This window comes from Phascolarctos cinereus, unplaced genomic scaffold (assembly GCF_003287225.1).
Source record: "Phascolarctos cinereus isolate Bilbo 61053 unplaced genomic scaffold, phaCin_HiC Scaffold_9;HRSCAF=440, whole genome shotgun sequence".
Classification (NCBI taxonomy): Eukaryota; Metazoa; Chordata; class Mammalia; order Diprotodontia; family Phascolarctidae; genus Phascolarctos; species Phascolarctos cinereus.
In genome coordinates this window covers 245324198-245338534 of record NW_027556402.1, presented here as the reverse complement: position 1 = coordinate 245338534, position 14337 = coordinate 245324198, and the positions used below count along the sequence as shown (strand labels likewise).

At 47.0% G+C, this 14337-nt stretch overlaps 1 protein-coding gene across 3 annotated transcripts in view; it reads right to left on the bottom strand.

Annotated features, from left to right (window-relative positions):
• The window catches only part of PTPRJ (protein tyrosine phosphatase receptor type J), a 174269-nt gene that overhangs the window by 48233 nt on the left and 111699 nt on the right, over nucleotides 1-14337 (bottom strand). The window contains exon 1 of one of the 3 annotated variants that reach the window (XM_078148172.1): nucleotides 8008-8040. The exons of the other annotated variants lie outside the window; for them this stretch is intronic. Coding sequence (XP_078004298.1) covers nucleotides 8008-8025 — 18 coding nt within the window. The 5' untranslated portion in view covers nucleotides 8026-8040. Of the gene's footprint in view, nucleotides 1-8007; nucleotides 8041-14337 lie in introns of those variants that run through there. 3 annotated transcript variants of the gene reach the window in all.

The following is a 14337-nucleotide window of genomic DNA, read 5'->3' as shown; positions in this document are numbered from 1 at the left end:
GGCCTGGCTTCCCTATATTGAGTCAGGAGCAGGGGTGAAAGAAAATCTACATGAGGGGGTACTTTTAAAAAAATCCAGCGTTCTCACATTGCATCCTAATGTGACAAAGCTGAAGGAGAAGTTGGCTGAAGGCCTTCCCAGTAGCACTTCCTGTAGGGATGGCCTCACTTACTTCCCCTTCTGAGGGGGCCGAAAGAGCCTCTGGGGGTTAGGAACAAAGAAGAAGCCCTCCCCAGGCACCTTCCCCAAAAAGCCCTCACACCCCCAAGCACATTTGCAATGGCCAACGTGTGCCAGTTTGGAAAGTTCTGATGGTGAGAGAAGGGACAAGCAGCCAGGACTGACCAGAGGGAAGGCCGCCATCCAACCCCACCTCGGCATGCCCCCACCACCACTCACCAGCCGGTTTTAAGTAGCTGCTTATGCTACAGGGTAAGAATAGGGCCTGCACCTCAGGAATGGGCTAGGCCAACTCCCACCTAAACAGAAATCCCATCTGTTACCCCCTCCCAGGGGCACTCTGGCCTTTGTTTGAATTCCTCCAGAGAAGAGAGAACAAACATGGTTGCCCCCCTCCAGCCTAGCAGCCCATCCCACTTTTGGATGGCTCACTGGTAAGGAGTGTTTCCCCTCCCAAGTCCTAACTCTGCCTCTTGGGAGCATCTCCCCAATTTGCTCCAAGTTCTGCCCTCGGAGGCTTAGCAGAAAAAAGTCTGAGCCGTCCTGCGGGGTATAGCCTTTCAAATGCTTCCGGACAGCTCGCTCCACTTCCAAGTATCCTCTTCTGCAGGATACTCAAAATAGCCCCAATTCCTTCAGCCAAGGTTCACATGGCATGGACCCAAGGCCTTGCTGAATTCCGACTGCCCTCCCCTTCCTAAAGTGCGGTGCCCAGAAGTAAACACAGCACTCCCAACGTGGGCCGAGGACAGCAGAACTGTCTCCTCTCAAGACCATTATGTTGGGCTTCACACACCCCAAAATCACATTTACTTTCTCGCCAGTCATACCACATCATTGACTCATCTTGAGCTTGTAAGTCCACTGACACCCCCAGATCTTTTTCAGAAAAACTGCTAGAGCAGAATAGACCAGAATGAACGGTACTATTCAGTACCTCCAAAATGCTACTGTTTCATAGATATGTTTTACCAGGCTGTGGCCTCCAACTACCCACCTCTGAACCTCGCTCTCCAGCCACCCAATTTGGCCACCTATACAAATGAAGAAACAAAAGTGGGCCGAGAGGACCCAGTGGGGGAGGGGAGGGGCTGGGGGTTTCCTTTTACTCTGCTAATAGTAGCTGATAGTACCCAGCCACAGCGGGGACATTGTGAGGACAAAGTCTGGCCATTGACAGAGTCCCACTCGACAAAATCTGTGGGCTGCGGGGCCCCCGCCCTTCTATTTCAAGAGAACAGACACCCCCTTTGTGTACCCCTGCAAGCTGGGGGACTTGTCCTCCTTCCCGACACTAGACGCTTTTCTTCTTTTCCTCCTGAGATCCTTTAACAGGACACCCCAGGCTGACGACACTGGACAACTTCTCCAATAGGAGTGTTAGGTAGGCGCTCCCTGGGAGAGAGAAGACAAGAGTTGGGGGGGAAGAGACCAGGGTTTGAATCCTGGCCTCAGCCACTTAACTAGCTGTATGACCTTGGGCGAGTCACTTAATTAACATCTCTGAGCCCCAATCTCCTCAGATGGAAGACGGAAACATAATACCTACAGGGCCTGCATCTCAGACTTGTGTCTAAAAAGACTAAATGGAATTATTCAACTTCATCATTTATCTATCTGGACAATAATGGCGCTGGACAAGATAACCAGATAAGGTCATGGCTGGCCCTGTACAGCTGCGATCCTGTCTGTGATGGTCGGTAAAACACTTTGGAAAATAAAACGCTATGTAAATATCAGCTGCTTATTATTTTTAGTTTCATCTCTTCCCTGACCATGACTCATTTTACACACACATACACACACACACATTCCCAACAGCAAAATAACCACAAACAGACTTCCACCTAGACAAAATGAAGTGATTAAGGTGCATTTCAGAGCTAAAAGAAATTCAACAAGCTCCTACTATGAGCCACACACTGGCTGCATCACCAAAAAACAACAACAAAACCCCACACAATCACTGTCCTCTAGGGACATCCATTCTATTGCAGGGGGGAGGGGGGAGAACCATCTTTTCAAGACCTTCAAATTCTGCCAAGTCTTACAGAACTGTCAGTGGTCCATTCTGGCAGGTGGATTCTCCTCTCATCCAGACCTGGGTCATGTGAAGCTCTCCAGCTCTACTGCTGCTTGCCATCTGTTTTACAAACTAAATGTGCATCTGCACTCAGAGAATAAGTGAATTCTCTTCCCTAACCACGTGGTCAAGAGCGGAGTGGTATGATGTAAAATAAAGGAAAGAATGCTCGGCTTGAAATCTGGATTCAAGTGACGGCTCCAACAATTATTAAGGATGTTGCTTAGGACAAATCACAAACAGTAGCACTCAGTTTTCTCCTCTGTAAAATGGGGGTTAAAATATTTGTGCTACATGCTTCACAAGTATCTTGAAAACCTACAAATATATGTCCATCAAAAGGGCATTTATCATGCAACTGTCATGAGCCAGGCATGGTGCTGAGCTCTATGAGTTGGACCCTTAAACTTTTTCTTTTTCTTTTTTTTTTTTTTTGCCTTTTGGTAAGGCAATTGGGGTTAAGTGACTTGCCCAGGGTCACACAGCTAGTAAGTGTCACAGGTCTGGGGCTGGATTTGAACTCGTGTCCTCCTGACTTCAGGGCCGGTGCTCTATCCACTGCGCCACCTAGCTGCCCCTGGGCCCTTAAACTCTTAAACACACTCAGCATCTCTATCCCTTTTTTAGTGATGCCATGGCTACTGCCACCTCCCAGGCTGGAAGCCTTGACACTATCTCTGGCTCTTCCCTCCCCTTCCGGTCTCCTATAGCCAAGCTCTCCAAAGAACCAGAGCTTTCCCCACTAGGCATATTCCTGCCAAGGGCCAATTCAGGCTTTGCTTGAAGGCCTCAGGGAGGGGACCCCCCTGCTCCCCAAGGCCTTTGTTCCTCCTGGAGAACAGCTCTAACCAACAGGTACAATTCTTCTTTATGTCAAACCTAAATCTACCTCTTGGCAGCTCCCAACTAATTACTGCTTCTAGTTCAGCCCTGTGAGGAGAATGAAGGGAAGGGAAGGAGCATTTATGAAGCGCCTACTGTATACCAAGCACTCTGATAGGTGTTTTATAAATATCATCTCTTTTGATCCTCACGTCAGTCCTGGGAGGGAAGTGCTTTTATTATCCCTCATTTTAGAATTGGGGAAATTGAGGGAAACAGAGGTGACGTGACTTGCCCAGGGTCACCCAGTGCCATCTAGTTGCCTTCTAGGGCCAAGCAGAACAGGTCTTTCCACATGTCTGCCCCACAAATACCCTCCCCATCACGTGTGCCACCCTGGTCTCTGTAAAAGAGTTCTGAGTTCCCAGAATTCAGAGACTTTGCCTTATCCATCCTCAGTGCCCAGAGACTGGACCAACAGAAGGGTCTGCCACCTGGTCTCCCTGCTTCCAGCATCTCCTGATCTCCAATCCCTCTGTTGCTTAACCTCAGCCAAAATAATCTTCCTAAGACACAGTCTGACTGTGTCACTGCTGGGTTCTAAAAGCCTGCAGTGGCTCCCCATTGCCCACAGCGTAAAACAAAAACACCTCAGCTTGGCATTCAATGCCCTCCATAATCTGTTTCCAATCTATTTTCCAGACTTATTTCACACTGTTTATTTCCCTTCACATAACTCCACATTTTAATCAACGAAACCAACAAACATTTATGAAGCTATGTGTCAGGTACTGTGCCAGGCTTGGGGGACTCAAAGACAAAAAAAATTGAAAAGTCTCTCCCTTCAGGGAGCTTACACTTTATCTAATATAGTCCAGGAAAACTAGATGTCTATAATCAGAATAAAAGACCTATATCTGGAAGGGACCCAAGAGGCGCATCCCACCCAACCCCCCTGTGTGCCAAGTGGTGAGCCTGGAGCCCAGGAAGGAGCCTTGTCCTAGGCCACACAGGTCATAAGCACTGGAAATGGGACTCAAGCCCACATCTACCAGTTCTACAGCCAGGGCTCTTCCCACTGTCTAGCAGCACTCACCCTACAGACGCTCCTACCTTTTCTGCCTTCCTTGCAGACTAATCCTCCCTGCCTGGGACACTCTCTCGCCTCTGCCCACAGAAATCCTCTTTTGTTCCATGCCCAGCTCAGGCACCATCTCCTCCCAGATCTGACCCTGCTGAAAGGGAGATCACCCTCCTCAGATGTTCCCAGATGCATCTTGTCTTTGCCTACGTTATTCCCTGCTATCTACACGTAGACACACAGGATGAGACTGTAAGCTCCTTGAAGGCAGCTTCTGTATACCCCACCTTTTCTCTCTCTCTCTCTCTCTCTCTCTCTCTCTCTCTCTCTCTCTCTCTCTCTCTCTCTCCCCCTCCCCCTCTTCTTTAGCTTAATAAATATGCTGGAAAGCAGGCACTCAATGCATAATTATTAACTGATCAAACCAAGAGTAGAAATCCATTTCATTCCCCCTCCCCACTCCACAAAGCCTCCAGGTCTGCAGGTGAATCACCTGGGGCAGTTTAGATATTAACCAGGAACTGCATTTCAGCTTCTTCATTCTGAATGTTCAGGTTTTAGGGATGGCTAATAAGTGACTGAATAACAGACTGGGTGACAGACAATAGGGCCTTTATGACTCCAAAGCTAAGCCCCCACACAGTGTGACAGGCGGTATTTTTACCCAGTGATGTAATTTTTTTTTTTAATATGCAGAGCTACAAGTCATGTTTTTAATCCAACATTTTCTGGGCTAAGGAATAAGCACGTTTTCCTTTGTAAAGTCCAAGGCAGCTTCCCGCCCCCATTCTCCTCATCCCAATCTCCCTTGGGCAAATGTTGTCAGCAAAGATAAAGGGGACCAGGGCAGAAGTAACAAACACCACAGCCCACAGAAAAGAGTCTGGGACTCATTGTATATGGTGTTAGTCAAGTTCAAAAGAAAATGGGAAAGAAAGAGCCCAATGCTGAGAATCAGAAGGCCCAAGGCCTAGTGTCGGCTTGGCCACTAACTGGCTAGTCATTGCCCATCTCGGGCCCTGTTCTCCCCTCTCTGAAATGAAGGGGGTGCCCTTCAAAGGCTTCAGGTCCTTCCCACTTTGGCCATTACGCCTCCCACCACCAAACAGAACTGGCTATTGGTAACAGGCAATACCAGTGATAGATCACAGGCAAATCAAATTTGGAGTGCTAACCTTCTCCTCATGCAAGGAAAAAGCAGACAGAAAGGCGAAAAACCACCTGCGCCATGACCTTCCCGCAGACATGAAAGCCAGGCAGAGAGCAAACACAGGCAGATGAGGATCTGGTGCTCAGGGCTGGCTGTGTTTGCGTTTAATATGCTTCCAAAACACAAGGATGAGAGGACAAATGAGGAAGCAGACAGAGGGGCCCAGCCCAGGGTGAAATCCATCCTAAAAGGCAGGCTGGGGGAGTGAGGGGGAGGCTCACACACCTGCCTACCCTGCCCCTCCCTTGCTCCATGAGCCAAAATAACTGCTGATTTTCCTAAGTAGTTACAGTGGCCCTGAGCATGACCGCTCTCTGGGCCTCTTCCCCAACCTTGTGAAGAAAAAGCCACTCAACTGGAAATACAAAGTCCTGGTTTCAAATCCAGTCTCTGCGAGACCTTGGGCAAGTCACCACTTATCCTGAAGCCATTTCCTCCTCCACTGCTTCCTGTTTGAAATATGGTGCCTTACCTCAAGAAGCCTACTTTGTAGGACAGGAGCCCCAACCAGTACTAAGCACCAGGCCAAGTTAGTCTGCTCCTCCAGCCACTGCCATTTTGGAAAAACTGCTCATTTCCCACTGAGAGGCCTCATGGACGGAGAGCCAGGCCTGACGCACCACCCACTGGGCCGCCCAGCTGTGACCCAAGTACAATAACAGGTTAATTCATGGGAGGGCCAAGAGGACAAGAGTAGCTCATGTTCACAGAGCATATTCAATTTATAAAGCACATTTGATGGATGGGTTAACTGAGGCTCACAGGGGGAAAGGACCTTCCTATGGAAAGTCTCATAGCTAACAAATATCAGAGCCAGGATTTGACCCCAGATCTCCCAATTCCTGGCCCATTGTTCTCCATGGATTCCTCTAATTGCTAGTGTTGTCCTAAAACAAAATTTACCTTAAATTTTTTAAACATATTTCGTATGTGTTTTCACCTGGGAGTCAGACTTGGAATCAGGACGATCTGAATTCAAATCCTGCCTCAGATAATTACTATCCCTATCCCCAGTTCCTGGAAATGCTTGGTAAACATCCAAGTGCTAGACCAATTCTGACACGCTTATCATGCCGGGGCCCCATGCACCCCATCTCCCTCTGCCTGGACAAGAAGAGAACTTTCCTACAACAAAGGAAGGCAGCTTCCAGAATGACCTCTCCCTGAGGCTTCCTGGGCCCTGCCTCCCGCTCACTGCCTGGGCCTCCAGACCTTTCTCAGAGGCCCCAGGGGAAGACGGTTCCCCCTTCAGTACAAGCCTTTCTCGGGAGCCATGCTGCTGGGGCAGGCCTCCCTCCACGGACCCCCCATCAGCCAGGCCGGCTCATTCCAGCAGCTAACTCTGGGGAACAGCTCCAATCATCAACGGCAGATCATCCATCTACCCTCTACGGGGCTGAGGGGATCCCAAAGTGAAGGCTTCGGGAGTCACTCAAGCTAACCAAGAAGGCCCATTTGCCTTAGAGCTCCCAGGCATTGGAATTCAGCCAGCCAGGGCGAGAGAAGGAAAGCAGGACTAGCCTGGGCTGGTCAGCTGCTCAGAACGGAGCATCAACTGTTAACAGTCCAGAAGACCAGGGTTCAAATCCAGCCTCTGACACCTATCAGCCGTGTAATCTTAGGGGATCAGACAACATGGCCTACCAGGCGCCTTCCACTTCTCCTCCAGCATCTGATGATCCATGTTTGAAGGCAGAAGGACACACAGGTCACTTCTGTCCAGAGAATCAACTATTGCTCCAAATGAGTAGAGTAGCAATGGGCTTACTAGCAGAACCATTTCAGATGCGTACTACGGAGGCCAAAACCATGCCAAACACTGTTCAGCGCACCCAAGATCACAAAACAGGAAGATAGAGCAGAAAAAAACAACAGCTTGTGGTCTGGAGGACCTTGGTAGGAATCCCAGATCTCCTACTTACTAGGTGACCTTAAGCTAGTCATTATATGGCCTCAGGAAGGCCCAAGTTCAAATCTCACCTCAGATATTTGCTAGTAGTAAGATCCTAGGCTAGTCACTTAGTCCTTGAGGTATTTAGTCATCTTGGTACCTGGTATCCCCAATTTGGATAGATTAGGGACAGCGACTGAACCTGCAATTTCACTGATATCAGACCCAATATGCCCTTCAAGGAAATTCCCCGACCTAAGGTAGAGCAGTGCCTTCTCAGGGAGGCAGTTCCTATCTGGGTCCAATTTCTTCATCTGAAATATAACAAGGCTGCTCTAAAGGATTCCTAAATTCTCCCTCGACTCCAAAATTCTACGGTTGCTATGTAATAAAAATCACACTTGGGAAAATAACTAAACTTTTTTTGGGAGGGGGTGGGGGGAGGGTAAGGCAATTGGGTTAAATAACTTGCCCAGAGTCACACAGCTAGTGAGTGTAATGTGTCTGAGGCCAGATTTGAACTCAGATCCTCCTGACTCCAGGGCCGGTGCTCTATCCACTGCACCACCTAGCTGTCCCAGTAGCTAAACTTTTAAAAAGGAGTATTTAAAGCAATTGTGATCATTTTGATAAAATGATTTTTAAAAAATCAAATGAAGTGAAAACAAAAAGAAGCACAAAACACATGAGGCTATTCTGATTCTGAGCACAAGGCAAAAACTGAAATAAATATACCACACCTCAACGTAACTGAGCATCTTTTGGGAACCCCCTTTGGGAATCCAAAATTCTGTAGTGGGGAAAGCAGTGTAGGATTGCAAAGGAAACTTGGAGGCAAGGGAGAAGAGCCCAGATGAGGAACCAGGAGATCCAGCTTCCAGTGTGACCTCTGACACAAGCTGCCTTTGTGACCTTGAATAAGCCATTGTCTTGGTTCCCCCTTCTCTACAATGTGGAGATTAGATGAGCTGATCGCTAGGGCCCTTTTCAGATGTGACATCCTTTTGCAGCTGGGACCCTGCTTCCTACCACTTTCTGGAACTTGCTGGCTCATTCTAATTAAGCAGGCAGCCGGGAGGGGCAGAGACAACAGGAAAGAGCCACAAAGGGACCCAAAATGCAACAACAAGGGAGGAAATAAACCTGCCTGGAACAGCAAGAGGAGGAGAAATGCTTTGCCACCAGTCTTGAGGTCATCTGAGGACAGTCAGCCTACTGCTTTGCTGCTTCACCAAGAGCGACATTTGTGGCCACTGTTTCTGGCTCAGTGTAAGGAGCAAGGTCTACACTAGGGCCAATACAGGAAAGGCCAGGGCCAGAAGGACAACATCCTGCATTCAGAAGACAGCAAGCATCTGGAAGACAAAGGCAGTCTTCACACAAATGGGGAGAAGTGGGAGGGGGAAAAGGTAGGACTCCTGGCATGGAAACTCCCTCCCCCCAAGCACATAGCAACAGTCTCCCAAGTTAGCCTGACTCTAGAGACTTGGCCTTTGAGAGCTGCCTGGGGGCTGGGAAAGGACAATGACTAACCCAAGGTCATACAGCCAACGTGTTTCAGTGGCAGGCCTTGAATCCAAGTCTTCCTGGCCCAGGATCCAGTTTTCTGTTGATCAACCATGTTGCTTCTCACCAGGCACACAGTAAGAACTTTAAAAATGCATGTTGACGTGGATAAATATATGAAACTTCAGTGGAATTCCCTCTGCAGCCAATGCCATAAATGCTCTAAGGAGCCACGTCGGTGGCTTCCCTAGCGCCCTGGCCCTCCCAGGCACCCTCTGCACAGTAAGTCATTTTCCTATCACTTCTACCTGTTGAGAAAGACCAGAGCAGCCCATATACCAGACAGTTAACACGGGGTACAGCAGCAGTAATGAGGTCAAGGTCAAGAAATAAGACACTCTGTCTGCAGATAAAGACTGTCAGAGAGCCAAGGGTCCCTCCTCAGAGTCCTCCATTATGTGCCTTCAATCTGAGGAGAAGCAAATAAACAGGCATCGATGAGAGTTGAAGACCCCAAGCTCTGGTGGGCTGCCCAGGCTGGGCAGGATACCAGGAAAGCCCCGGAGATGAACCACTGCCCACCGCGGAATGGCCGACCGAGGCTCTCAAGAAGCTGGTCCCTGGATGAGCCATGGGATGATAAGCGCTTTGGCCCCCTCAGCTCTCAAATACCACCTGCCAAAATGCTCCCAGGGTTGCTGTCTGTGCTGGTGGAGGGTTCTTCACGATCCCCCGTGAAACAGGTGGGCAGGAGTACTGTCCCCATTTGATGGAGGAAGAAACTGAAGTCTGGAGACATTTAATGATGTCAGAGTAAAGAGGAGAGCCCCGTTCTTCTGACTTCAAGCTCGTAGCTTACTCCCAAACAGCTGGCAGCGAGGACTTAGCTTCATGGAGTCGATGACAGAACATCAACCCAAATGGACTGAAAAACAACTGAATGACATGAGCCCAAAAATATTTTAACAAAGCTACAATTTTGGAAATTGTGTAATTCACAATTTGGTAGTCCTTTCACTGCTGTGATGCTATGAAAACTAGTCAGGAAAAAAAATTAAACTAAAAAATGACCAGATGGCAGCTTAACATACTCCCCCAGTGAGCTAATTAACTCAAAGCCTGTGTTCTGTTGATGGCAGCATAATCTAGCGCAAGGACCACTGATTTGCATCCATTAAGACTTGGGTTCAAATGTTGCTTTGGATACTCACTAGCCATGCTGTGTGACTCTGGACAAGTCACTTAACCTCCATTTCTCTATCTGTTAAATGGGGATAATAGTAGTACCTACCTCCCCAAGGTAGTTGTGAAGCTCAAAGGAGTTAATGTATGTCAAACCCTTTGAAACCTGAAAGCATTATATAAATACCAACTATTACTGTTATTATGAAGAGTCCTTAGGGCATTAGTGCACAGAGAGCTTGACCTCAAAATCAGAACGACCTATGTTCAAGTCCTGCCTGTGATATATACTGGCTAGGTGACCCTGGGCAAGTTATTTCACCTGGACCAAGCAGAAAATGTCTAACCCCACTCACGTCGCCAAACCCAGGCTTGGTCTCTGGCTGAGTCTTACGGTACAACTTTGCACAAAATGCCACCACCCTGATGTCACAGCTTTGGGGGCCATATGTTCTAGCCTTTCAGTAGGTCTGGCAATGCTGAGATTTAGACACCCCTCCCAAAGGGGTCACATTTTGCTTTGCAAACAATGTTTCTCCAAAATCCCACACGTTTACACTTAGGACAAGAGTGATCAGCCAGCATGGCTGGTGGGGTCATACCTCTTTTGTGGTCCATTGCATTTGAGTAAGGGAAAAACTGACAACTCCTAAAGTCCTCCCCTAAATCAATCTGTCTTTGCCGACTGATAAAACACTTTTTATTTCCTTTCATGGATTCAAGCTTCACTAAAAGGCAAATTGTATGAGGATCTGCCTCCAGAAACAACGGGACTCTGTGTGCACGCCAGTCATCTTCTATTTGGCCTGAATGTTTGCTCCTTTTCGAAACAGACATTGTACAGAAATAGCATTAAATAGGTCCTGTGATCTCCCTAACTGAGATCCAAAGATCATCCCACAAATGGGGAGAGAGGGAACATTCCAAAAAGTTATGACTGAAAACAACAATGCAAAAACCCAAAAAACCAATGCAGATCCCTTCTGGCAGGGATTGAAAATGGGATACCAGGGAGGCTTTGGGGCCCAAAGGCCTCTTGGCCTACTTATTTCTGACCCTGTTCTGCCTCCTAAAAGCTCAAGCAGAAAACAAAGATGGTGGGGGACTTGTCCTTTCTGAGGAGCGGATGACTGGCTGAGGCATCTTGGGAAAAGAGCCTCATCTTATACCTGACTCTGCCCCCAACTGCCATCTGATGTGGACAGGGACGGTGGAGGGACTGGTTTCCATCCCTTCCTCATCAAAATTAATTGATTGATTAATTTAAGGTTCTCTCATCTCCCAATCCACTCCATTTGGGAAGTAGATTTCAACCCAAAGAAGCTAGAATAACTAATCTATAATTAATAGAATAGAGATTCCACAGGATCTTAGAAGGCTAGATTGGTGAACTTAATAAAATTATGTTTAATTAGGATAAAAGATTAAGTAATGCATCAACGAGTAAATTGCCAAAATGTAAGATGAAGAAACATAGCTGGATCAATACACACATATATATTTGTATTTAGATATTTTTTGATAGATGATATTTAAGATAGAGATATAGACTGACAGATGGACAGAGATATAGACAGAGATACACAGATACAGACAGACAGTCAGACAGATAGATGGGAAAAGACCTAGGGATAATTAATAGACTTATCAGTTCAGTATGAGGCAACAGTGTGAGGAAACAGTCCAAAGAAGCAAAAGGGGAAAGAGGAAAGAAGAAATTGACCTCAGGCTGTCCTAATAGAAGTAGAGAATTATGGGAAAGAAGAGGAATAAAGCCTCTGTATTCCACCCTGGTCAGACCCCAGCTGCTCTACAATTCTGAAAGCCATCTTGATAAAAAAGATTGACTACACAAGAGCACCCCAAAAAGGGTGAAGAGGAAAGTGGGGACTGGAAGTCACGTCATAGAAATGAAGGCTATTTGAGCAAGAGAAGAAGGTTTAGGGGAGAAATGACAGCTGCCTTCAGAGATGTTCATGGTAATCACGTAGAGGAAAGATTACACAGGCTTTCCTTGGGTAAAATTAGCACGGATCATGGCTTCTTATAAGGAAAAGCTTCCTGAATGATTACTGTCAGAAACCGAATGGCATGACTCTTCAGGTAATGAGTCTCTGATCACTTGGAAGTATTCAAGCAGAAAGCAGGTCAGCACTTATTAGAGAGTGGCAAGGTGACTGGATTGGGAGTCAGAGGACCCAGATTCAGATCTCCACTCTGATCTTCACTACCTGTATGACCTTGGACAAATCATTTACCCTCATAGGGTTTCAGTTTCCTCATCTCTAAAGTGAGGGGGATGAATCAGAGTCATTAAGGTCCATCAGTTCTCTAAATCTGTAACTCAGCAAGACTCATGGCTTGGGCCAGGGAGGGAAGAAGGGGAGGATCGATGTCAGCTTCCTCACTTTAAAAATGTGGGGGTTGGCCCACAGCTGATCCCCAAGTGTGTTTCCTCCTAAAAACCACTGATTCTAAGGTCAGCTAGTGTTTCCATCACTCCCAATTTCAGATTCGGCTGAAGTCAACAGGTTATGCCTCCAAGCAAAAGTAAATAAATCAAAACCCTCCACCTGGGGGACAGTCCAAATTCCTCACTTTGGGAATGTACTGAAATAGAACTAAGGTCAGTCCAAGGCGCAAAAAGGTCCCCAAACACAGACTACAACCTTACAGGGAAGAGATAAGGCCCCAGATCCCCAGCAAGTCTGTCCACCAGCCAGAGCAACCTCCTCCAAGTCATTTCCACATCCAGCAGACTGAATATAATAACTCATAAATGTCTGGCTGCAGGGCTTCCTAAATCCAATACATGTACTCAGCAGCTCAGTTTCAGAGACAAAGATTACAATCGCCCAAGCAATCACCATAAAACCAGGTTTCTTTGGCAAGATACCCTAATGCACTTAATTTAAGGGCTAAGAGGGAATTTTCCACCATTAACAAATTAAATATCAGAAAAAATGACTTGGTCCCTGCTGTTGGGAGTAAAAGAACTCCAGTCTCACTTGTGGCTTCTGATATCCCGCCAGGTCCTAGACACCGAAATGTGAGCGGGATTAAAAAGGATTAAGACTGAGTAAATGCTATTAACGACCCTTCTATTACATGCATACATCTCACTCAAAATTCAATGTTTCACCAGGCGCCTTGAGGGGCAGGAGGAAAAATGGCAGGTAGGACTGACGGGTACCTGATCCCTTTTGATTGGCCCAGAGGGGCAGGACTGTGGTTGCAAACCGTGGTCTTTATGGTCAGACTCAGTTAATGTGGGGATTGGTTTAACTAAGCAGCCCTTTTGTGTCTCCTCACAGAGGGCAACAGGAAGGTGCCTGGTATATATGTGAGCAGGCTGAAGTGTATAACCTATACCCTAGAGAAGTATGCTCCCATCATCTGCTCTCTGGGACCAAGATTGGTCCCTGCAATTAACCTGAGTTCAAGGGCATTTTGGTCTCTTTCTTTTTTACATTCCCACAGTCGTTGAATACCCCGTTTCTCTTGGTTCTGCTTTCTTCATTCTGCATCAGTTTATCTGAATATTCCCATTCTCTAAATTTCTCATAGTCATTTTTTAGGGCTTATTAATGTTCCACCACGTCCACGGGTGATGACTCGTTCAGCCTTCGCCCAGTCGATGGGCACTAAGGTTATTCCCATCGTTGTCATCATTTTTGTTTGTGGGCTGAGGTTGGTTTTGCTTTCGCTATGACAGAGAACACGGTAAAGCAGATTTTAGCGTGTACAAAGCCCTTTCTTCTGTCGTTGACCTCCTCGGGACACATGCCCAGTGGTGGGATCTCTGGGTCAAAGGATATTATTCGACCCATCTTTAAGAGGCAATAGAGAAAGCAGCTGTTTCTGTGATTTCTCTGCCAGTCACCCAAATATGGATCACGTTCCAACCAAACAAGATTCATCCTGCTCCATAAGAATATAAACAGTTTGATTTTGTAGCATTAAAAAAAAAAAGCCCTAAGCACTTAACCACTTCCGTACAACTGTCTCTAGGTTAACCATCCCAATCCCAGAACTAACCACCTTCCTCAACAGAATGGCTCACAATAGCAGCAGCGCCATCCACGGGCTCTCCCAGTGACGGCCAAAGGCTTTACTCTGCAGGCCCAGAAAATTACAAGTCAAACACCTGACTGTAAATTGTCCTTGTCTGAATACCTTAGGATTACACTCTTAAGAGTCTCTATGGAAGAGCGTTTTCTAAATCGCCAACCAATAGCACTGCTGTTGGCAAACACTCTCCAATATCAGTTCTTTATAGGGGAAACTACTTGGTGAATTGCCACAATGGTGGCCCGGCAGAGACAACGACTCCCAATGAGCTGAAATTTGCACTGACTTTCCAGTAGGCAAGATTTTAAAAG